Genomic DNA, 23219 nt, shown 5'->3' with positions numbered 1-23219 from the left:
GAGCATCCCACCCCATTAACAGTTAATCCAAGGCTTGGAGGAATAGTTTGGAGAAGAAAGAGGATGAGTAGGAAGAAAGAGATGAGTGGAGGAGAAAAAGAGGAAGGATGATTGGAGGAGGGAGTAAATGAGGAGATAGAGACACAAAAACCTTTTATAGTCCATTTATGTGGTGTTGATTAGATTGTAAACCCTTTGGGACCAGGAAGCATCTTTCCATTGTGTATATATCACAATACAAATAAATAATAATAATATCCCCATGATAAACTGTAGAGCCTTGTAGCACATTGCATTTATTATGCATCTTTGACTCCTTCACGTGCATTCTGCTTACTAAACAATCTCCCCGGGACTGCTGATGTTCCAACTCTGTGAGCAGCTATACGAGTTTTATGGCTCTGTGGCAGGGCAGAGGTAAACCTTGTGAATGCCCTGCTAAAAGGGACTGGCCGCACCCTGCTTCATGGCAGGGTAGCTAGATATGGGGGCCCAGGCACTCAATAGGGGGCCCAGCTGCAGGCCCTAAAGAGGGCTGGCCCAGAAGAATAGGCTGAGCCAAATGGAGGCAGCTGTGCTGAGTATTGGGACGATTATATAAGCCCTGAGAAAAGCTCAGTCAGGCCTTGCCTGGTAGGGGACAGGAAGGCTGCATTTCTGCCTCTGTACCAACTGAAGGAAGGCTCAAGGGCAAGAAGACCCTGAGAAGGGTTTGTAGGGGGATAGTGGTTGGGGGAATTGGGGGCTAATGAGAGCACTGTAAGTGAAGACATGAAGGTGAATCAGCACAGGAGGGCGTTGAGACTCTTTATTTGACCAGCATAAGCGCAGGGTGCAGCTGTGAGGGAGCAGAAGCCTGAGCAGACCCTGTGACAGGCTCCCATATATAAATTTCTGTACAGTCTGTGTAGGATATCTTGGAACAGAAATTTCCTCATCCATAATAGGTTTAGAGACTGTTAAATCAGAAATATTGGTGGTTGTTCTGACAAGATTCTGAGCAAATAAGAACATATTTCTATTTGTACATTTCTGCTTAGAGTAGCTTGGCGGTATGTCTCAACTATTAAGAACTTTTTTAGTATAATGAGACAGTGCTTATTTTTCTATCCAGTGTTTCCTAGAAAAAACTTATTGTATATTAAAAATAAGTACTTATTTCATGTAGCATATAATACTTTTTTTTTTCTAAGGGTAGCATGAAAATGATGTATCTTGTAATAGAAAGCAGCAGCAATGTCCACTCCTGCTTCCATTTAAGTCAAAGCTTGTCATCTTTTCGAATGTGAAGTCTCTTCTTCAGCTTTTGTTGTTGTACTAAAAGCAACTAACACACTTGCTCCAATGCTGACCCTCTCTGAACACAAACTAAGCAATTGCAGCATTCATTCATATGCTAACGTGCTTGTTGAGCATCAGATAAGCACGGAGTTGTACTTCATCTCTGATGAAAACTGATATTTGGAAATAGGTCCTTTAGAGAAAAGGAACAGTAGATTCAGGCTTCTTTTGGGTCAGTTGAGTTAAAGTATCTGTGCAATTTAACTAAGTTGAGAAATTAATTGTTGTCCTAAAGCTTTTTTTCCCTTTTAAGAATCATACATACAAGCAGTGGTAATGGAAAGCCAGGAATATTCTACAAAATACAATGTGTAAATGTAGAAAGAGATAATGAAAGAAAATAAATAAATATAGGGTGATGGGGTAATGTAAGCGTGTAGGGAATGGTGTGCTAAAACTAACAAGTAGCTTGTGGCAGCACAGGTTAATTAGTCATTCTTTAGTGACAGGGTGACAGTTTGCCATGCCAATTTCCATATGCCTTGAAATGGTTGAGTTTTGGCTGCATTACCTTTCCTGTAGTCAGTAATGATTATATTTGAAGTATCTCAAAGTAATAAAATCAAAACAAAAATTGCTCTAAGGATTTCTTGGGAGGATCCTTATCAGACATTTTAGACAAGCATTTCTTCCTTTGCATTCATATTACCATTAGTCATGCTTGCCTCCATTTGGTAAGTGAGTCAAAAATTCTGAAAGCACGCAGTAATGGGAAACTTTATTCCCTGTTTGTTTGTGTGGGCATTTTATCTTTCATTTGCTTTGGTGACATAGAGCTTGTCTACACTGGCAATTTACAGTGCTGCAACTTCTTGCTCAGGGGTGTGAAAAAACACCGCCCTGAGCTGTAAAGCACCAGCGTAGACAGTGCACCAGTGCTGAGAGCCACCCTCCCAGCACTGGGAGCTATGCCCCTCGTGGAGGTGGTTTTTTAAGAGTGCTGGGAGAGCTCTCTCCCAGCACTCTGCTGAGACTACACAAGCCACGTTAAAGCGCTGCCAGTGTAGATTAGCCCATATTCTTTTTGTTGAATTCTAGTGATGCCTTTGGTTTTTGGTGATTCGGTATTATTGTAGGCAACTTAATTATTATTTCCTTACTTCATTTTCATTGCTGGGGACAGGGTGTAGTTCATCTTATTTAGTGTAATTTTGGCTGTCTCTCCATATGAAGTTTTCTTTCTGAAGGAGGTTTTTGTCTCTTGGTCCCAGTAGCTACAACAGCATATTTCTCAGATAGGGGCTTACATCTTTTCCCTCTGGCATTTGCCATATGCTGTGTTGTTTGGATGTAGAATTTCTTTGGTGTTTCACCTGTGAATTTTGCTCAGAGTTCCCAGGTGGTATGGTATTATGTATTGCAGCTGCTTATACCAGAAAGGGAATTCCAATCTTGTGACAGATTTAGGTTATTCTTTGTACAGGCCCTGTGTAACATGAGAAACTGATTCCCATCTAAATATCTTACTAGTGAATTTGTAGGAAAGAGATGCACATGCAATTCTGAAACTGCTTCCCTGTCAAAATCTCCTACTTGAATGATGAAGGGAAATAGGTATCAGGAACTTCACTGGGTGGAATTTTAAAGTTCTTCTGTGGTCTTTTGTCTCTTTCCCCTTGGTACCTGTTTCCCTATCTTCTTCCCAGTTTGATGCTCTGCTAGGGTTAGTAACGGGTAATGGAGAGTAGCAAAACAAGGGAGGAGGAAGGGAGAGAGAATAATGAGAAGGAAGAGAAGAGCATGGAGGACTTCAGACCTGCCTGCATTCAAGTTCCTGCTTCATTACCTCGTTGCTATCAGAGCCAGCAAAGCAGCTAAACACCAAAGGAAAAAGGAGGGGCACTATCTAGGGGAAAAGAGTAACAACTTGAAGAAAGGGAGGAAAGTTCCTACCTAGTCCAAGAATCTCATTTCTACACATCCCACTAATGCACTAGCCTTTACATACATTGAAAATTTTCTTGTGAGGTGTTCTAGTAGGTCACCCTCCATCCTTTGTATTTTATTAGTCTATATGGGATGTAGAGAGAGGTTTTTACTGGTTCTGCTGAGAGTTATGTGCTAGTGGATTCCACATTAATCTCTGAAATGCATTCTCAGATTTATTTTATGAATACTGATGTACTTGGTATACGTCGCTCACATATTGAAAATTAGGAATGTGTTGCAGTACAATAAGGTAAATGATAGGAAGGAAAATCTGTTAGAAAATGGTGATGAAGAAAATCAGTCGCCAGCCATCTCATTTATAAAGACGTCTGTATCTGTGAGGATTTTCAGTATCCATCACTGTAGAATCTGAGTGCAAATCTCATTTATACTTTGAGGGTCTCATCCATACTATGGATAGACAGGGGACATCTTGGATCTTGTGGAAATTGTGATGATAATTTGGTACAAGTGAACCTGAGTATACATGTTAAAAATATTTCTGAAATGTTACTGTCTTTTCAAATTGTAACTATAAATTTCTTTATATATTTTTCCAGTGCACTCCAAAATGTGGTCCAGGATTCAAACATCGGATTGTTCTGTGCAAAAGCAGTGACCTTTCAAAAACATTTCCAGCTGCACAATGCCAAGAGGAAAGCAAGCCTCCAGTCCGCATCCGCTGTAGCTTAGGCCGATGCCCTCCTCCGCGCTGGGTTACTGGAGACTGGGGACAGGTAAAATAACAAACCATATAACTATCTTCTACCTTTTCTTGCTATTAATATCCATCAGCACTTTCTAAAAAGGAAGATATTTTGTTCTTAGAAATGAGCAAGGGATGCCTCAGGTGACATCCCCTTTTGTCTGATTGGAATGTTACACAGGGTGATGGTGCCCACATCTAGGTACCTTCTGATATCTGTCTGTTGGTTTATATAAAATGAGTAACTAGTCTCCATCCAATTGCTAATGGAAAAGTGTTGGTGGGGGAAAATAATCCCAACTCTGTAATTAGCACTGATTTTCACACCTGTTCACATTCCTACAGAAGAAGTAAAAAAAAAAAACTGAATGGGAGTAGAGATTGAATTAATGCATATAGGAGAGGTAACATGGTCTACTAGCGAAGTAACCTTTGTTCCAGTCCCATTTCTGTCACTGCCTTCTTGTGAGACCTTGGACAAGTCACTTAAATTATCATTACCTCAGTTTCCCTTTGACAGGGTCGAACTAGATGGCTACAGGAGAGTGATAGAAGGCAGATATATTAGCCCCAGGTTAAATAGGTCCCTTTTCCCTGGGTAAGGTAACAGGGAAGGTTCCAGAACAATCAGGAACCTTCTGGAGACAATTAAGACTAACAACACCTGCAGCCAATCAAGAAGCTGCTAGAATCAATTAAGGCAGGCTAATCAGGGCACTTGGGTTTAAAAAGGAGCTCACTTCAGTTAGTGGTGCGTGTGTGAACAGCTGGGAGCAAGAGGCACTAGGAGATGAGAGTGAGAACACATACTATTGGAGGACTGAGGAGTACAAGCATCATCAGACACCAGGAGGAAGGTCCTATGGTGAGGAGGCCATGGGGAAGTAGCCCAGGGAGTTGTAGCTGTTGCACAGCTAGCTGTTCCAGGAGGACTTCAAACAGCTGCATACCACAGGGCCCTGGGCTGGAACCCAGAGTAGAGGGCGGGCCTGGGTTCCCCCCAAACCTCCCAACTCCTGGTCAGACACAGGAGGAGTTGACCTGGACTGTGGGTTCATGAAAATGGCCAAACTGAGGGCTGCTGTGAAGCTCCAAGGTGAGCAAATCTGCCAATAAGCGCAAGACCCACCAAGGTAGAGGAGGAACTTTGTCACACCATGTTCAAAATATGTACCTACTGTTATGAAGTTATTGGAGAATTTTGATTAAAAGGTCCTATCAACATACAAAGTATGTTATTGTTACTCTTTCTTTCCTAGAGATGGTTCTTCCAGACAAGGTTTCAGCCATGTTTGGTGGAGGTGGCAGTGCGGTGAAACTTGTGCTGCTTCGCCTGTGCTATCTCTTCTCTGGGTCAAGGATATCATGTATAATTTCAAAACAGAAGCAGTAAGGTTCATGCCAGAGAAAATTCATGGTCTCTTTTTAGGAATCTGTCAAAATATTGCCATCTGCTTGTTTCAGGCTTATAAATATCCACAAGCTCACAGTTTAGGATTCTGCATGCTAATTTCCACCAGTGCGATACATGAAAAATGTTTGACATAATTCCTGGAGAAATATACATGTAGGAACCCATATATGAAGTGAGCTATTAAAACTAATATGAATAGAAATGTTTTTCAGAATTTTCTTGTTCTATTTAAAACGTTTAAAAATATTCTTCTGTCATTTTGTGACCTTCAAAATACCTGCATGTGTTAATGCTTGTGAGCCAGAATGTGAAACAGACTAGAAACAAAAATGATACTGGCCACAGTGAACTAATTTAACAGTGGAAATTTTACAAATAATTTTTGATCTCAACTATCCAGAGCTGGTGAACGTTAAAGCAGTTAAAAGTTTGAAATTCAGTGAGCATTACAATGAATGTTGTCTAGTGACTAGAGCATGAAATTGGGAATTAGAACTTCTGAGTTTAAATCTGAATTTGCCACTAGTTGACTATGGGAAGGTGTGTATTATCCCTTTTCCTCTGTGCTTCAGTTTACTCTCATGTAAAAAGGCTAGAGTGTTCAGGGGTGTACAGCAATGTTGCAAGGCATAATTTAATAAATATTTTTAAAGTACATTGAATGCCTTAGTTGAAAGGCACAATAGAAGTAGTATTACACTGACAATAAGGTGTACAAGTGCAGCATTAATAAACTATGGATTTTGAAAAACATTTTAAATGTTTTATACAGAGGCATGCTTACCTATAGTTTAGGATTGGTTTGCGTTATAGCATAGGCAGAATGGCATTGACAGTTCAGGCAATGACTATACCTTGATCATACTATATATAGAGCTACATGCTTTCTCTTTGATCAAGATTTAGCCATCTAAAGTATGATTTATGGCATGTTATTAAGAAAGAGCTTGAAACTGTAGTTCCATCAGTAGTTTATTCTTCATGTGAGTTGATCCACTGATTTCAGCTGGAGTACTCAGGGAACAACTGTTTGCCATATTGGGCCCTAAGTAATAGATTAAGGCTCTATCTTATGCTGACATGCATGTTATCAGTGCAGATGCATATTTCTCTTAAACTGATGTAAATCAGTTAAGCCATTGTTTAGTTATAGGTTTCAGAGGAACAGCCGTGTTAGTCTGTATTCGCAAAAAGAAAAGGAGGACTTGTGGCACCTTAGAGACTAACCAATTTATTTGAGCATGAGCTTTCGTGAGCTACAGCTCACTTCGCTGTAGCTCACGAAAGCTCATGCTCAAATAAATTGGTTAGTCTCTAAGGTGCCACAAGTCCTCCTTTTCTTTTTGTTTAGTTATAGAGCAGCAAAACATGTTTTGGAATGGCCAAAGCATTTCCATTTGAAAAGAACTATTGGTTATACCTCCCCCCCCCCAAAAAAAAATGCATGGAATCAACTCAGTTATAACAGTTATTCGTGCAAATGATACACCTCTTGTTCCAGGGCTTCTGTGGGCAATAGTGCAGAGCCAGTATCAACTCTGTGCCTATTGGGAAGAAACCTGTTGTTGGAATATATGCAGGTGGGGGGGTCCTTATTGCTGAGATGAATACTTTGACCCTAATCAGTAGTTCCCATGGTGTCCCATATTGCTGTTTAAAATAATCTAAAACAACAAATAGAATATCACATAGGAGACAAACTCGAAGGTTTCTGTCCATCATTAAATCCTTGAAGGGACACTGTCAGCTACTATTTTTGTTAATTAGTCTGCATTTTCCATTAATTATGCCCTAGTGGAAGCTTGAAAATAAAATACATATTTTAGAATGGGAGTAGACTATGCTGGGAACTCTTTACTGTGTTCACTTTGCAGTCTCCAGCTATTCTTCCTTACGTGGGAAGGGTATTGGTAGGTTGTGAAGTGAGCAAGGCTAAAACTTCTGTACGTCTGGGGAATCAATGAGAAAAGGAAACTCCAGCTGTATGCATGCATGGAGTATGAGTCCTCTTTCCCTCTAGCAGCATGGCTACTTCAATCAGAGCCAGCTTTACGGGAAATAGCACCCTGAGTGAACTTGCATTGTGGTGCCCCTTGCCCCAAAATCCTTGCCCGATGGGTTCCCCACCCTCCCTTCACCCCTAACCCCTTCACTGTGGCCGCTTAACCCCCTAATCCCTGCACTCCCCTCCTGCACCCACATAGTAAAAACTGACCTGGATGCAGTGACTGAGCAGCTGGCATTGGTGCTCACTTCCGCCACTGGACTGCTCTGCTGCGTGCACCTCTGGGGGCTGTGAAGTGGTGGAGAGCAAGGAGCGAGGTCTGGGCTCCCTGGATCCAGGTCACTGTCCCCACCTGGGCTGCTTAAGGAGAGCTCAGAAGAGCAGCAGCAGCTCCTAATGCTCACCTCACAGCACAGGTGGGGAAAGTGACCTGGATGCAGGGAGCCCTGGGGTGGGGGGGTTATACTGAGGTGGGTGGGGATGGGGTGGGGGGTGTGTGTGCGTGCACACCAGAGGGTTTGTCTGAGTTCTCTGCTGCCAGACAAACAGCAGCTACACTGTGCGGATTTAGCGGCACAGCTGTGTCACTAAAAGCCTCTTAGTGTAGCCATAGCCTGAGTGTATGAGTGCGCTGTCCCTAAGAAAATACTCAGGGTCAGGCAACTGAAGGCTTGTTCAGACACTAGCTGCTGCTCTGGACCTAAAGAGACAGCAGCACACACACATTCCCCCTGTCCCATCACCCCAGCTCAGTGGAGATTGGGTACACTGACAGGAGAGGGACACCCCGACATCTGCTTCACCCTCCCTCCCTCACACAGCACAGACAGGAGGACACAGGAGCAGTGGCCGCCTCACACAGCAGTGGAGCAGGGAGGAAGAGGGACACCTATGCTCCAGAGGAGTCACCTGGCTCGGCTTTTCATCCAAATGCTCCCTTGCAGCTCGGGTCCTTCCCCTGCAGCTCCAAATGCTGCTGCTCCGCCTCTGCCAGCCCAGCTGGCTCTTGGCAGGTCAGGTAGGAATCAGGCAAACCCTGCGCATGGTGCCCCCTTCGGTGGGCCCACCCAGCTTTGACTTCAATCATGCTTCCAGTGTATGGTCTCACCGCATTTGTGTCCTATTTCTGCCCTTTAAAAAGGTGAGCTAGATCACTGTATTTTTATCTATTTTGCTCATTTTATTTTTATTTATTCACTATGCTTCTCAGAAGCGGGCAACATAAAGGCTATTGGTTTTATGCAGGAATTGGAAAATGCTGTTTTCTGTTAGTTTTGAAATCTTGAGGAATACCTCCATATTTCTATCCCCAGTGACCGAGGTCTCCTAAGGAAACTAGCAGGGATATTCAAATTCTTGTTCCCTTTGTATTTTTTTCTGTGATCTGAGGTAAAGTAATTAAATTCAGAGATTGTCTTAGGGCTTGTTTATATGAACACTTAATTTGCAGCAAGCTTCTTATTAGCCTGCTGCACACTAAATATTCCCTAGTGTGCTTTAATCCACCCCACTTTGAAATGGTAGTGAAAGGTAGATTTACACCACAGCTTGCTGTGCAGTAAGTGTTTGTATGGACAAGCCATTAGTATTCATATAGACCAAACCTAAGGTAAAGCAGAATCTCAGACTCTGCTCTGGGTTGATTCAGGGAACTAGTATTGCATTGTTCATCTCCTTTGTCTGCCAGATGCTTGGGTCTACTGTTAGAAATGCAAAATCCTAAACTGTTTATGAGTGCCCTTTGCTGTATTAGCCAAAGGAGGTGTTGAGAAATGCTGTATATGCTATCCTTGCCCAATGTTTTTTCTAACCACTACATGTCCATGGAATAATCTGTTCTGGAACACACGTCCTCAAGGGCTTTATTTTTTCCATTTTATGTCTATGCCATCCCTGTTCACTCTTCTGCTATCTTGTTTATATTTTAAACTTTGACCAAACTTGTTATCCTGATTTCTCTCTTGTCCTTAGTGTTCTGCACAATGTGGTCTGGGACAACAAATGCGAACAGTGCAGTGTCTCTCATATACTGGACAAGCATCCAGTGAGTGTCCAGAAACAGTTAGACCTCCATCAATGCAACAGTGTGAAAGCAAATGTGACAGTACTCCCATTTCCAACACAGAAGGTGAGTTTGGCTTCTTAATATATTTCATCCCTAAAAAGATTAGAGGTGGATGACTAATTCATGAATAATGTATTTAATGATTTTTTTTGCCCAATCACTGAATATTTATCTACAAATATTTTTTCATTAGCCAGCCAGCTCTAATCTGGAGACCACTGTGCAAATACAAATGATGACAGCTGTATGATATTTGTATTTGCACAGTGGTCTCCAGATTAGAGCTGGCTGGCTAATGAAAAAATATTTGTAGATAAATATTCAGTGATTGGGCAAAAAAAATCATTAAATACATTCTTCATGAATTAGCCAGCCAGCTCTAATCTGGAGACCACTGTGCAAATACAAATATCATACAGCCATCATCATTAAAGAGGCAACATTTACCAGCAGTTACCATTGAGATATCACTCTTTTTTCCCCCTCTGTGTGTGTAAGAACTGAGGTACTGCAGCTACCACCATGTGGCAACTGTTTAGCGAAAACCATCGCACTTACATTGGTGGTCATGTGGGATCATGAAGAGTAGAAATGCCTTGCTGAAACTGCAAAGTGCACTGGCCTTGGCCCATTTTACTTTAATGCATTTTCTATGTATTTTTCCTATTATGTTTGGTAACATTTGCTTTCAAGGGCAAGCTCTTTGGGGCAGAGATCATAGGTGAAAGTCCCGGCCCTAGTAAAGTCCATGAGAGTTTTGCCATTGACTTTGCAATACATCACCAAGACATTCATGGTTTTAAAAACATAATGTCTTTACAAATTTTAAATCAGACAAACTTATAAATTATTTTGACCACACACTATAAAAACAATGTCCTGGACTGCTACACCACCTCATTCCCACAATTCGTACATAGCAATATCATGGATGAACTAACAGTATACACATTTTGCTCCAGAAATGTTTGTCTCTCTTGATTTATGTACTAGTGGGATCTTCTAATACATACAGAGTCTCCATATATTCAAGGAACCATCAGAGTTTGTGTATGTAGGATACCAATGAAAGCGTTAGCAAAACTGATGATGGCTCTCGTAGCCTGAGAGCCTAGTGGTAGAATTTTGTAACTACCTACCTCTTGCAATAAGATATTTGAGATTTTAAGCAATCAGTCCTAGAATACATAGCAAGGCAGAAAGAGTGGAAAGTATACTCCCTATCCATTGAATACCACTCACCCAACAACATTAACCAAGTGGTGACACCATGAGGGAAAAAATGAAAATATCTAGTGGGCCTTAAAAAATAGGTTTAATGTAACCTGGGACCACTTGGCATCACTATGGGTCAGAGCTAAGATTGCATGCATTCCTTAACTGTCTTCCCATACATTCACCTGTTTGCTGTTCGTTTGTTAACTTTAACTGTGCGTTTCCTTTGTTTATAATGCTTGTTTTGGCATATTTACATGGCTATAATGATTTTTACCCTAATTTGGTCGTATGTACTCGCAACCTTAACTTCATTTTAACATTTTTTGTCTGGGAAGGGGCAGGGCTGGTAGCACCACCTATTAAGGGTACCCAACACTCTTTTTCCCCATAAGACCCTGATTTTATGTGCTTATAACTGTGCCAAACTTTAACTGATTGGGCTAAAATTTTGCCTCCTGGGTTTCTTCCTCAGGCTGAATTGGTTTTGAAATTTTCAGCCAAAGCAGTTCAGCCATTTGCATGAATGAGGCTAGGGAACAATACATTTAGTCCATGGAAACTAAATATTTGGAAAGTACTAGCACTCCCATGCTTTGGAGTAGGGACTTGAAATTTGGCAGGGGGTAGCCTAGGTCAGGGATGTTCCTATTTAGGAATGATGAAAATCTGCTCAAATTTCACCAAATCATAAAATGTTTAAAAATTGTAGTTTGCACATGCTCAATAGAAACATCTTTGATTTTAGCAGCTAAATTTCCCAAAGAGTCCATCAGCCTGGAACTGGGCAGAACTTTCCATTTAATTAAAGCTCTGGGTTGCAGCAGGTTGTGCCAGGTTTGAGTCCAGGCACCTGAACTGAGAGCAGGGTGCCTGTCTCTCATGCATTCAGTGGCCTCAGGAAGTGTGTAGGAGGAGGTGGCTAGATTCAAATGCAGAGGCGATAAGAATTAGACCTGGAGGTGGGGCAGAAGTGTGCATTGGGACAGGACCAGAGAGGGGGTCAGAAGTTTGGAGTGGAAGCTGGCAGGTAAGAGGAGGGAAACAGAGCTGGGATGGTGGGGGAGACAGAGACTATCTAGACAAGGAGACTGGGACTAGCAGCCAGGGAGGGAAACAGGTAGGGATTGGGAGCCAGTAGGTGGAAGGAGGAGATTAAGACCAGGTGAAGAGCTGGGGGAAAACACTCTCTGGGCAAGTAAACTGGGACTGAGAACCAGTGGGGTAAGGAGGAGGTAGGGGAGATAGATTTGATGAAGAGCCAGGGTGCAGGGGGGAGAACCAGGACTGTGTAAGAAGAAACTGGGACAAGGACCCAGGGGACGGTGGATACTGAAATTAGTTGAGGAGCCCAGGGAGGAAGATTGAGATTGGGAGCCATTGGAAAAACAGGCAGGAAGGGGGGAAAGAGATAAATTGGATGAGGAACCAGGAGAGGGAGACCAGGACTGGCTGGACAAAGAGATGGGGTCTGAGGTGAGAAGCCTAAGGAGTGGAGACTGACTTTCTAGGTGAAAACTATGGGGCCAAGACAAAAAACCAAGGGTGGGGAAGAAAGAGGATTGGGACGGGGCTGGTTGGCGGGAGTGGAGCAGAAGAGTCTGTGCCCCAATAGAGAACACACCTTTTCAGGGCCTGGATGTGACCCAAAGTTCCTGAGATTCACCATTCCTTTGCTGTCAGCAGATATCTGAAACCCACTGGCAAAGTGTCTCATCCCTTCTAGTACTGGTCCGCATAGATGATGTGGATCTACTATCTCTATCAGTTACTCCATTAGCTCAAGTGACAGAGGATTGCACAGTGGACCTAAAGGTTTCTTCAGATCCCTGCTTAACTCTCCTTTGCTGTTATGCCTACAAAAATCGTGACTGTGGTTAGGCTGCTGGCATGCTGGGACCTCTGACTATAATCCTGACATTGCTACCTTGTACTCCCCAGTCAGGCTGTCTGAATCATCTGTTGTCTCTTGTCTTATACTGAGTTTAAGCTCTGAGGCAGGAACTGTCTTTGTTCTGTGTTTGTACAGCACCTAGCACAATGAGATCCTGGTCCATGACTGGGGCTCATAGATGCGATGATACAAATAATGATTGGGTTCCACCTTGATCCATGTGGCTGTCAATATGATGCCACATGGTGGAATTTGTTTGTTCAGTTGGTTTTTTTAAAAACCTAGGGAAAAAACCACACCAAAAATAGGTGAAAGGAACGTTAAGTTTGCAAAGTCAAGCATTTGAAAGTTAAGAAATGCCAGAATCTTGTAATTGAAGACTCTATCATCCATATGCACAAGGAGCTGAATTAAGATTGCATGTCCAGCCTTAACTTTGGCATTTCATAACTTTAGTGCTTGACTTTGCAACCTTATTATCTCTTAACATAATTTTTGTGTAATATGAAATACAACATAATATTGTTTACTGGTATTTTCTGATGAAATTGAATAGTTAGAAATCTATTGTCTATTGTCATAGGAATGACACTATGTGAAAGAAAGCAGAGTCAAATATAGTAAAAATGTGAATAAATCAAACAGTACCATAGAATCTCTATGGATAGAAATTCCATGCTTGAATAATAAGAGTGTAGCAGTAGGAGTATACCACCTATCACCTGACCATCATGTCTTTCTAATATCCTGGGACTGACATGGCTACAACTACACTGCATACAGGATGGTGAAATGCTCAGGGAGATTAGGGGGGCTACAAAAACAGAAAACCCAGTAATGGGGGATTTCAACTATTCCCATAGTGAATGGGTAAATGTCACCTCAGGAGTGGTGGCAGAGTTAAAATTTCTAGACATCATTAATGAGTGCTTCTTGAAGCACTCAGTCCTGGAACCTACAAAGGGAGTGACCATTCTTGATTTAGTCCTAGGTGGAGCACAGGATCTCATCCAAGCAGTGAATGTAGCTGAACTGTTTGGTAATAGAAACCATAATGTCAAATTTAATACATGTAGGAGGAAAATTACCAAATAAATTCACTATAGTAGCATTTAATTTCAAAAAGGAGGACTTCACAAAAGTGGGAAAGGTAGTTAAACAGAAATTAAAAGGAACTGTCAAGAGTGAAATGCCTGCAAGCAACATAGAAACTCTGTAAAAACACCATAAGAACCTCAGAAAAAATTTATACCCCAAAGGGGGAAAAAAATATCAGAGGAGTAAAATTTGCCGCCAGGGCTTAAACAGAGTTAGAGGCAATTATAGGCAAAAAGACATCCTTCAAAAATTGGAAGTCAAATCCTATTGAGGAAAATAAAGGCACAAACTCTGGCAAGTCTACTGTAAAAGTATAATTCAGAAAGTTGAAAAAGAATTAAGAGCAACTAGCAAAAATACACAAAAACTAACAGCAAAAATTTTTAATTACATCAGAAGCAGGAAGCCTACCTAACAATCAGTGGGGATACTGCATGCTGGAGATACTAAAGAAGGTCTCCAGGAAGACGAAGCTGTTGTGGAGATTCTAAATGAATTTTTTTTATTGGTATTCATTGCAGAGGATGCAAGGGAGATTCCCACATCTGGGCCAGTCTTGTCAGATGACAAATCCAAGGAACTGTCCCAGATTGAGGTTTCAGTAGAGGTGGTTTTAGAACAAATTGAAAAACTGTAATAAGTCACCAAGACCAGATGGTATTCACCCAAGAGTTCTGAAGGAACTTAAATATGAAATTGTAGAACTACTAATTATGATATGTAGCTGTAGGGAGGCAGGACTCACCGGTGTGGCACCTCCTGCTGGTTGTCCAGGGAATTAGCTCTTCCAGGCTGGTGTCTCACCTGCCGCTGGCCCCCATGCCGCTTTACCTTGGGGTGTTGCCCCCTGTCAGTACACCCACACTCTGGGTCTGCCTTCTCAGGGGTATCCCCCAACCTTCTATCCCCACCTCACCGGCTACTGCCAGTCAGCACCTAGCCCCCACTCAATGGGGCAGACTGCAGTCTGTAATGGCCACTCATCACAGGCAAGGGGGGTTTGGACCTGCTGCCTTTGCCTAAGCCCGGGCTGCACCTCTGCAACCCCTGTACCAACTCTGGCCTTGCACAAGGCCTGCAGCTTGGGGAGTTGCTAGGCTGGAGCTCCCCAGCTCCTTCTGCCCCAGCCCTTCTCCCTCCAAGGCTAGAGAGAGAGTCTGCCTGAGCACCTAGCCAGCAGCCCTTTTATAGGGCCAGCTGCAGCCTGATTGAGGCATGGCCCCAGCTCTGGCTCTCCCCAATCAGCCTAGCGTATTGGCTCCCTGGGGCAGCCCTTTCCCAGGGCTGTGTTAACCCCTTCAGGGCCAGAGCGGGTGACTACCCTGCTATAGTAGCCTATTGCTTAAATCAGTCTCTGTACCAGATGACTGGAGGATAGCTAATGTAATGCAATTTTTAATAAAAGGCTCCAGAGGAAATACTGGCAATTACAGGCTGGGAAGCCTAATTTCAGTACCAGGCAAATTGGTTGAAATTTATAGTAAAGAACAGAATTATCAGCTACATAGATAAACATGATATGTTGGGGAAGAATCAACATGGCTTTTGTAAAGGGAAATCATGCCTCACCAATTTATTAGAATTTTTGAGGATGTCAGCAAGCATGTGGACAAGAGAGATCCAGTTGTTATACTGTAGTTAAACTTTCAGAAAGTCTCTGACATGATTCAACACCCAAGGCTCTTAAGCAAGCTAAGCCATCATGGGATAAGAGGGAAGTTGCTCTCATGGATCACTAGCTGGTTAAAAGATAATAAACAAAGGGTAAGAATAACTGGTCAGTTTTCACAACGGAGAGAGGTAAATAGCAAGGTCTCCCAAGGATGTGTACTGGGACCAGTGTTGTTCAACATATTCATAAATGATATGAAAAAAGGGTAAACAGCAAGGTGGCAAAGTTTTCAGATGATGCAAAATGACTCAAGATAGCGAAGTCCAAAGCTGAGTGTGAAGAGTTACAAAGGGATCTCACAAAACTGGGTTACTGGGCAACAAAACAGCATATGAATTGTCATGCTGAAAAGTGTAAAGTAATGCACATTGGAAAACATAATCTACATACAAAACTATGGGATGTACATTAACTGTTACCACTCAAGAAAGAGATCTTGGAGGCATTGAAAACATCCACTCAGTATGCAGTGGCAGTCAAAAAAGCTGATGAAATGTTAGGAACCATTAGTAAAGGATTAGACAGAAAATATCAGTATACTGCTATATAATTTCATGGAATACCTACATCTTGAATACTGCATGCAGTTCTGATCATCCCATCTCAAAAAAAATGTCATCAGCTGTTGGCTGCATGTGTGTTCTTTCTGCGTGCTGCACTGGCTCTGGCCAGATAGCCCATACAGCAGTCTCCAATTGAACTGCCCAATAACCACAGACCCATCAGTAGTGAAGGCACCTGGCCAGGTTTATTGTTGATAAAGAACAATCTTAGTAGCCCGTGGACTCTACAGGACCACTAACACATGTATGCCTGTAAAAATGGATGCAGCTCATCAGTGGCGGGACTTTCCACTGCTCCTAAGCTGGCCAAAGACACTCCCTTTGAGATTCCATTTTGTACACCAATACAAATAAGATATGTATTGCCCCTCTGATGGGGTTAGTTGCCACCCATTACTTTGTACATATTGGTTCAATCAAAACATCTCTATCCATCACACTGTCATCCTGTCTTTATCTTTAAAAGGGGTCAACAGGTTCCTTTTGTCTTTGGGAAATGTGTTCGTACCAACTTGGTATTGAGATGTTCTGGTACCACCCTTCTGGAATGTGTTTACACAAGTGTCCTGTGCATAGCACTTCTCAGGAATGTGTGTGTTTTTGCAATACCAGTCCTATTCTTGCCAAATTCTGTGAGCCTGCTCACAGCCTGCCTCTTGCTAACTTTGCTTTAGCAAGGTTTGATCACTATGTTATTTCAGACCTCACACCGGGCCTCTGATACAAGGGCTTATGTCTCAGGCGCTCTCTCTGCTACAATTAGAATTGGAAAGAGTTCAGAGAAGGGCAACAAAAATGATTAGGGGCATGGAACGTCTTCCATATGAGGAGAGATTAAAAATACTCAGACTAGAGACAACTAAGGGGGGATATAATAGAGGTCTATAAAATCACAAATGATGTAGAGGAAATGAAATAGGAAGTGTTATTTACCCCTTCATATAGTTCAGGAACCAGGGGTCACACAATGAAATTAATAGGCAGCAGGTTTAAAACGAACATAAGGAAGTACTTCTTCACACAATGCACAGGCAACTGTGGAATTTGTTGCCAGGGCATGTTGGGAAGAGCAGAAAGTGTAATTGGGTTAAAAAAATGATTAGCTAAGTTCATGGAGGATAGATCCCTCAATGGCTATAAGGAAAGATGGTCAGGGATGCAATGCCACACTTCAGGTGTTCCTAAACCTCTGATTGCCAGAAGCTGGGGCTGGACAAGAGGATAAATCACTCAAAATTGCCTTGTTCTGTTCATTCTCTCTGAAGCATCTGGCACTGGCCAGTGTCAGAAGATAGGGCACTGAGCTAGATGGACCACTGGTCTGACTCTGTCTGACCATTCTTATGGTCTGTTTGGTGTGTTTGTATACGGCAGCCTATGTCAAAGTCATCTTGATAAAGTTCAGAGGCATTTTTGTCTCGGAAAGTGTAACTGGTAGTACATGAAAGAGCAGAGTCAAGATTCTAGGGATATGAGAAAAAGAAAGCAATGATATTTCTTGTCACATTTAACATCTGCTTGAGCTCTTTGTTTCTGCAAACCCTTCATTGGAGAGTTAGTGCATAGTACGCCAGGTTTTGACAAATTGTCACTGATAAGGGTAACATTATATTTGCTGTTAGAAATGAATTACTGACAGCATATACCATGGCATTTGAAATATTATTCAGAATGATTTTATTTTCTAAGTACATATGGCAGCTGAATCCAGACTTTCAAGGTCACCTAAAACTCTACCTGAATGCCATTTTATCTTCTTTTAGTTTATGAGGTGCATCTTTGCAGTCTCAGTAGCTGAAGACACCATGTCATGTTGTATATATTGCTGTTGCGTAACACTTAATTTTATGGTATACTCTGATCTGGTCACAGAGTTCAGGAAAGGAGTGGTTAATATTTGTGGTTTACTGGTGATTAAGTAACAGTGGGTTCTGTGGATATCATTTCCACAAGGAATAAGAATGGCTCTGCTAAACCTCGTCCCTGTAACCACAATCCCATGTGGAAGAGGCTATTTCATCAATCACATATTTATTTCAAAACTGTTTTTTAAAACAATAGCTGTGAGAAGCTTCCAAAGTACTGTGCCCACCATCATCCAAATAGCCACTTGCTGAAATAGGCCAGTGTGTGTCCATAGAGAGGGTAAAGCAAAGAAAGGTGGAGTGGAGATTCTGGAAATATTATGAAGCCTTTGGGGCAAATCCTACTTGGTTAAAATGCATGCAACCCCACACGGAATCATTGAATCAGAGAAATGTAGGTTTGGAAGGCTACTCAAGAAGTCATCAAGTCCAGCCCCATGCTCTGAAGCAGGACCATGTAAACCTAGACCATTCCTGACAGCTGCTTGTCCAACCTTTTCTTAAAAACTTCTAATGAGGGTGATTCCACAAACTCCAATAAAGGAGGCGAGGCTTTTTGCCAAAGACCAGAGAAAAATTTATCTTACCCAAGTTTGTACATCACTCTGGGGCTTAGGCATCCGGATGCCTAGAGTGATGCAGCAGTGTGGATGTGCAGAGACAGAAACATAAGCAGGGAAACATCGGGATCTTTTACTGCAGAAATGTAGGTGCCAAGCAAGTCTAGGTAGCTACAGGTTTCAGTCACAGCTGACCAGGATTTTGTGAATACCAGTGCAGCCTGATTCTGGGATTTAAGCATCTAAAGTGGTAGTTAGGCATCTAACTCCTTTTGTGAAGGTAGACCTGAGTAAGAAAAAGCCCTTATATGGCTGTGAGTTACAGGTATAGAAATGGCTTGTCTCCCTGCAGAATATAAAGTGTTGATGCAAAAGAACAAAACCTACAGTAAACTCTCAATGACATGCTGTGCTGTACAGTCAGTAAACTCACACTGCTAATATCTTTACTAATACTGTTCATTTTCCCAGTCGCTGCTGGCAGTAATGCATGTTCTACTTCAGGGAATCTTATAAATGCACAGATGTGGTACCAAACAATGCAACCCAGGCTAGATTTTGGATAACCTTTCACTGATGACTAAAATAACTCCTGAGAAAGAAGCTAAAAAATATTACAGGAACAATTACTCATATTTCTTAGCTGTCTAAAGTGATCACTTATCCCAACAAATAGTAATTCTTTCAACACAAAGCGGGCATGCTTATAAATGTCTGAGAGAGAAGACCTGCAAATATTTGAATTACTTTTTAAAATATACTGTATCTGCTAAACTCCTAGTAGAAAGAACATTTACACAGAGAGCAAGGTGGATAGACAAAGCAGAAGCATGCTAAATCTCAATAGCTTTTCTTTTGTACCTTTTTAATTTGTCTGTCTAATATGTTCCCTTTTATGCCCTCAATCATCAGAGTGCAAAGATGTGAACAAAGTGGCGTATTGCCCACTAGTGCTGAAGTTCAAGTTCTGCAGCCGAGCATACTTCAGACAGATGTGCTGTAAGACCTGCCAAGGACACTGACCCACAGAAAGCAAGAGAGAGTGCCTTGTTATATCATTGTGGAAATGTGTCCATCGAAGAGAGCCACACAGCGGAATGGGATTGAGGTCCTTGCAAATGCATTACCCTGTGGAAAACGTAACCACTGGTCAGCCCCAGCTGACAGGATTTCAATATTATTTTAACTTCTGTGAAGTGGGATTTATTCATCCAAAGTGCTGGACACAGTATAAGGAGGGCATGCCAAATTGGAAAGATCCACACAACACATATAGAATAGTTTACTGTGGAACATTTGTGTTCTTTTGACTAAATCCAATAGTCTGTTTACCTCCTTGGACCATTAAAGTAATTTTTATTATGGACTTAGCAATGACACTGAATCCATTTATATTTAAAACTGTTTAAAATGTAGCTGTTATGACTTGGTCTACTATTGAAGTAAAGAAGAATTAAACAATCTTAAGTCATAGCTTAAAATGTTAGCTATTTTATCTCATTACACAGCATCACAATTTAAATTATAAAATGGGCTTGGAAATGTTATTTAAGGAGCAATTATAAATCTGAAGTAAAGAAAATTATATTTTTTCCTTCATTCCACCTAATTCCCTTAGGAGTAATCCATATTTGCTGAACACTGCTGTGAGCCATATATAAAGCTAAACTAAACAAAACAACCATGAGGAACTTAGTTTTAAGAGGTGCAACAGTTATTGCAGGTGTGCATGAAATACAAGTGTGCTAATAAATCTGTGCTACAGATATATAGCCATTTTGCCATTGTACAAGTGAAGCTGAGATGTCCACTAAAAGGGAAAAACATTTCAATACAATGGAGAAGCCAGATTTCAATTGTGGTGAAGACCAGAGTGCTGCGTACTTCACTACTAATGTGTAGGCTTACATTTTATTACTCCAATTCACTTTTGTTTACATCACTAGCCACAGAGAGGCATCTAATCGTGTTACTCTCTACTCACCATCACCAAGAAGTTCTAGTGCAAAAGATAAATGTACTGTGTAATAATAAGCCTGTCTCTCTGCAAACTTTGCTGGCAATTATAGTGGGTTCCAGATGTTCCCTTCTCTGATACAATAGAAGGGCATTTATTTATGAGAGAAAGTGTTTGAATGCACAGGTTTGGAGACTGTAAGAGAGTGAGCAAGGATTACAACCAAAGAATAAAGAGTTATGGGGACCTTTTGGTCATATTATCATAATTTTAATACTCACTGAATACTTATTTTAGTTAATACTCTGAATTGCATTTAAATGTGAAACCAAACTACTTGGGCAAGTCAGATCCATAATTTAGCATAAATAAATCTTCATGTCATACTCCTCTTCCCCTTCCCCTCTTGATAGAAGGTTCAACAAGGAGATAAGGAAAGTGGGTACTTGTTTATATTAATATATTGTACTTGAACATTTGCAGTTTGCAGCAGGTACTTGATGAATGTGCTTTTGTGACCAACTATGTCTCCTTTGTTGTAGTGCAATTAAAATTATGTGAACAACACCTTGTGTTAACACTAAAAATCAAATGGCACTTTTAAAAAAAAAAATCTTTCAATGAAACAAGTACGTTCAATAAATCACATGAAACCTAAATGTCAGTGTATTTAACAAATAATAAGCCAAATGTGTTGCACACTATTTACTAATGTGAATTAACAAGGAAAAAATAGATATTCTTAACAGAATTCTTGTACTATAAAACATGTTGACAATCTATATGTGGCATTTTATGTAGCCCACTTATTCAGAACCATCAAACTCCTGTCATCTGCTACCTCTTGACAGTGTTTTTCACTTCCTTACACATGTGACCAGTGGAATTCATTTCCAGTAAGCATGACTTAACTCACATATGGCCATCTGCTGCTCTCAGTCCCTGTGTACGCAACTCCCATTGTCACTGGTTCTCAATAAATACAAAAATAAAAACTGGCAGTTGCATATGTGGATCAAGGACAGGGTATAGCCCTTAGATAATGAGTGAATTACCTTTATAAATCCTATTGAGAGAATAACTTGGTGCTAGCATGTGTTGACTAAGTCAAAAATATGATAAAAGGGAAAGGTGTTGCTGTGGCATTCTCTAAGCAAGCAGCTTCTTTGTATCAGGATCTGGTTTTCTCCAGGGCATAATTGTGTTTATTATCTAATGTGTCTGTTCAACTAACAAGAAAGGGGTTGGTTTTTTGGGTTTTTTTTTTTTAATGTATTCAAAGTGAACCTTTTTTTTTTTTACCTCACTTAGGACATTAAAGTTGCAAGGAATGTTTCCACAGACACATTTTGCTCTCTCACTGGTGCTAGAGGACTAGGGAGTCCAATGTTTACTCTGCAACTTAAAACAGCACTGAGGTTGGAAATTTAAGGAACTCCCTGGAGCAACATTGATTTGCATTGTTAAAGGGAACAAAATCCAGAATGTATTTGAATTTACAAATTAAACGAGACTTCAGACTAAGACCTGAAAATAAAACCTAATTGAAAAAGGAAAAAAAAATCATTGGTTTCCCCAGCACAGTTCATTGCTGCTGCTACACTGTAGCCACCTATGTAAACTAAGCTAAATAATGTTATATTTTTAAGTAGTGACAATAGGACTATTTGTATAGGCTGTATAAATATGACAGGCCTAGAATCAAATAGTAGAGTACTAAATACACAGAGCAATTTGGTGCCAGTACTTCCATTCAGCAATATCACCAACTGAAGCAGATCAAACTAAAAGGAAAAAAATTCTATAAATAAAATCCCTCAAAGTGTATACACCCAGAAATAATCCATTTCATTAGGAACTTTGTTAATGGAGTGAATGTCACATAGATATCCTTAATAATACAGACTGAAGATACCTTTGTATTATGGTGATTAGTTGCTTATTATTTTATACTCAGTATTAATGTGGTACACTGTTACTTTATTATTATTTTTTGCTTTTGTAAATTATATTCTAATTTATTGTCATATTTCCTAACACATGTTCTACATGCATTCTCCTGCTTGTAATGAAAACAAAAATATTGTAACACTTGATGCAGTGAAATTCCACACCAGGCACAGATTTGTTTTTAACATGGTTAATTTAGTAAAATAAAACTGCAGCTTTTAAAAATGGTGTCCATGGTAAAGTTGTCTGTTCCCTGACATACAGATGCTAGAATTCTACAAGCACACATATTTCCTTCCTTCATTAAATACATTTAAAACTGTATAGGATTTTTTTTTCCTATTCATAGATAAGACATCTATATGTTGTCTCAGAAGTCTGTCCCTGACTGCAGCAATATTTGTCATATGTGAGAATAACAATAAAGACGGGAACTGTGAAAGACTAAATAATCTACATTATCAGGAAAATATTTTAGTTAAGCAATAAATGTTAAAAGAGATCAAATCTGGAAAGGAATTAATGGGCAGCAGAACAACCTGCACCCAATCAGTAACAAAATGTCTGGCATTGTGCTTTTAGAGTTCCAGCAACATTTCCCATGACCTTTTCGGATTTCAGAAATGAGGCCATTTCAGAAGATTTGATATGCATGTATCCTAGAATGATCACTAAATCTAACTTCTGGTTTAGTGAAAATAATTAATCTACTGCTATTACCAAGATGTTAACGAAAATATAGAAAACTTTAAAGATTTTAAACCATTCACTTAATCATTTTGCTTACTCTGATGTGATTTTTTTCTTATTTCTTGACTTCTCTCCAGTAATGAGAACGCCAGAACTGTATGCTCTAATCTAGAAGTACTGATAGTCTCATCCATGGACTATGAAGAAGTCCTGTTGCCTACCTGGTCAGAAATGAAAGATGGAATAAACCTTGTCAATCATACAGTCTAATAATAGCTCTTTTTGTGCAATCCAA

At 40.7% G+C, this 23219-nt stretch overlaps 1 protein-coding gene across 5 annotated transcripts in view; it reads left to right on the top strand.

The window, feature by feature from the left end:
* The window catches only part of ADAMTS6 (ADAM metallopeptidase with thrombospondin type 1 motif 6), a 328383-nt gene extending 305977 nt beyond the window's left edge, over positions 1 to 22406 (top strand). For all 5 annotated transcript variants that reach the window (XM_073344058.1, XM_073344059.1, XM_073344057.1 and 2 more), the window contains 3 exons: positions 3831 to 4007; positions 9367 to 9523; positions 19240 to 22406. In XM_073344058.1, coding sequence (XP_073200159.1) covers positions 3831 to 4007; positions 9367 to 9523; positions 19240 to 19349 — 444 coding nt within the window. In that variant the 3' untranslated portion in view covers positions 19350 to 22406. The remainder of the gene's footprint in view (positions 1 to 3830; positions 4008 to 9366; positions 9524 to 19239) is intronic.
* Positions 22407 to 23219: the final 813 nt, after the last annotated feature.

The sequence above is a fragment of the Lepidochelys kempii genome, chromosome 5 (assembly GCF_965140265.1).
Source record: "Lepidochelys kempii isolate rLepKem1 chromosome 5, rLepKem1.hap2, whole genome shotgun sequence".
NCBI classification, from domain to species: Eukaryota; Metazoa; Chordata; order Testudines; family Cheloniidae; genus Lepidochelys; species Lepidochelys kempii.
This window is presented reverse-complemented; position numbering and strand designations above follow the sequence as displayed.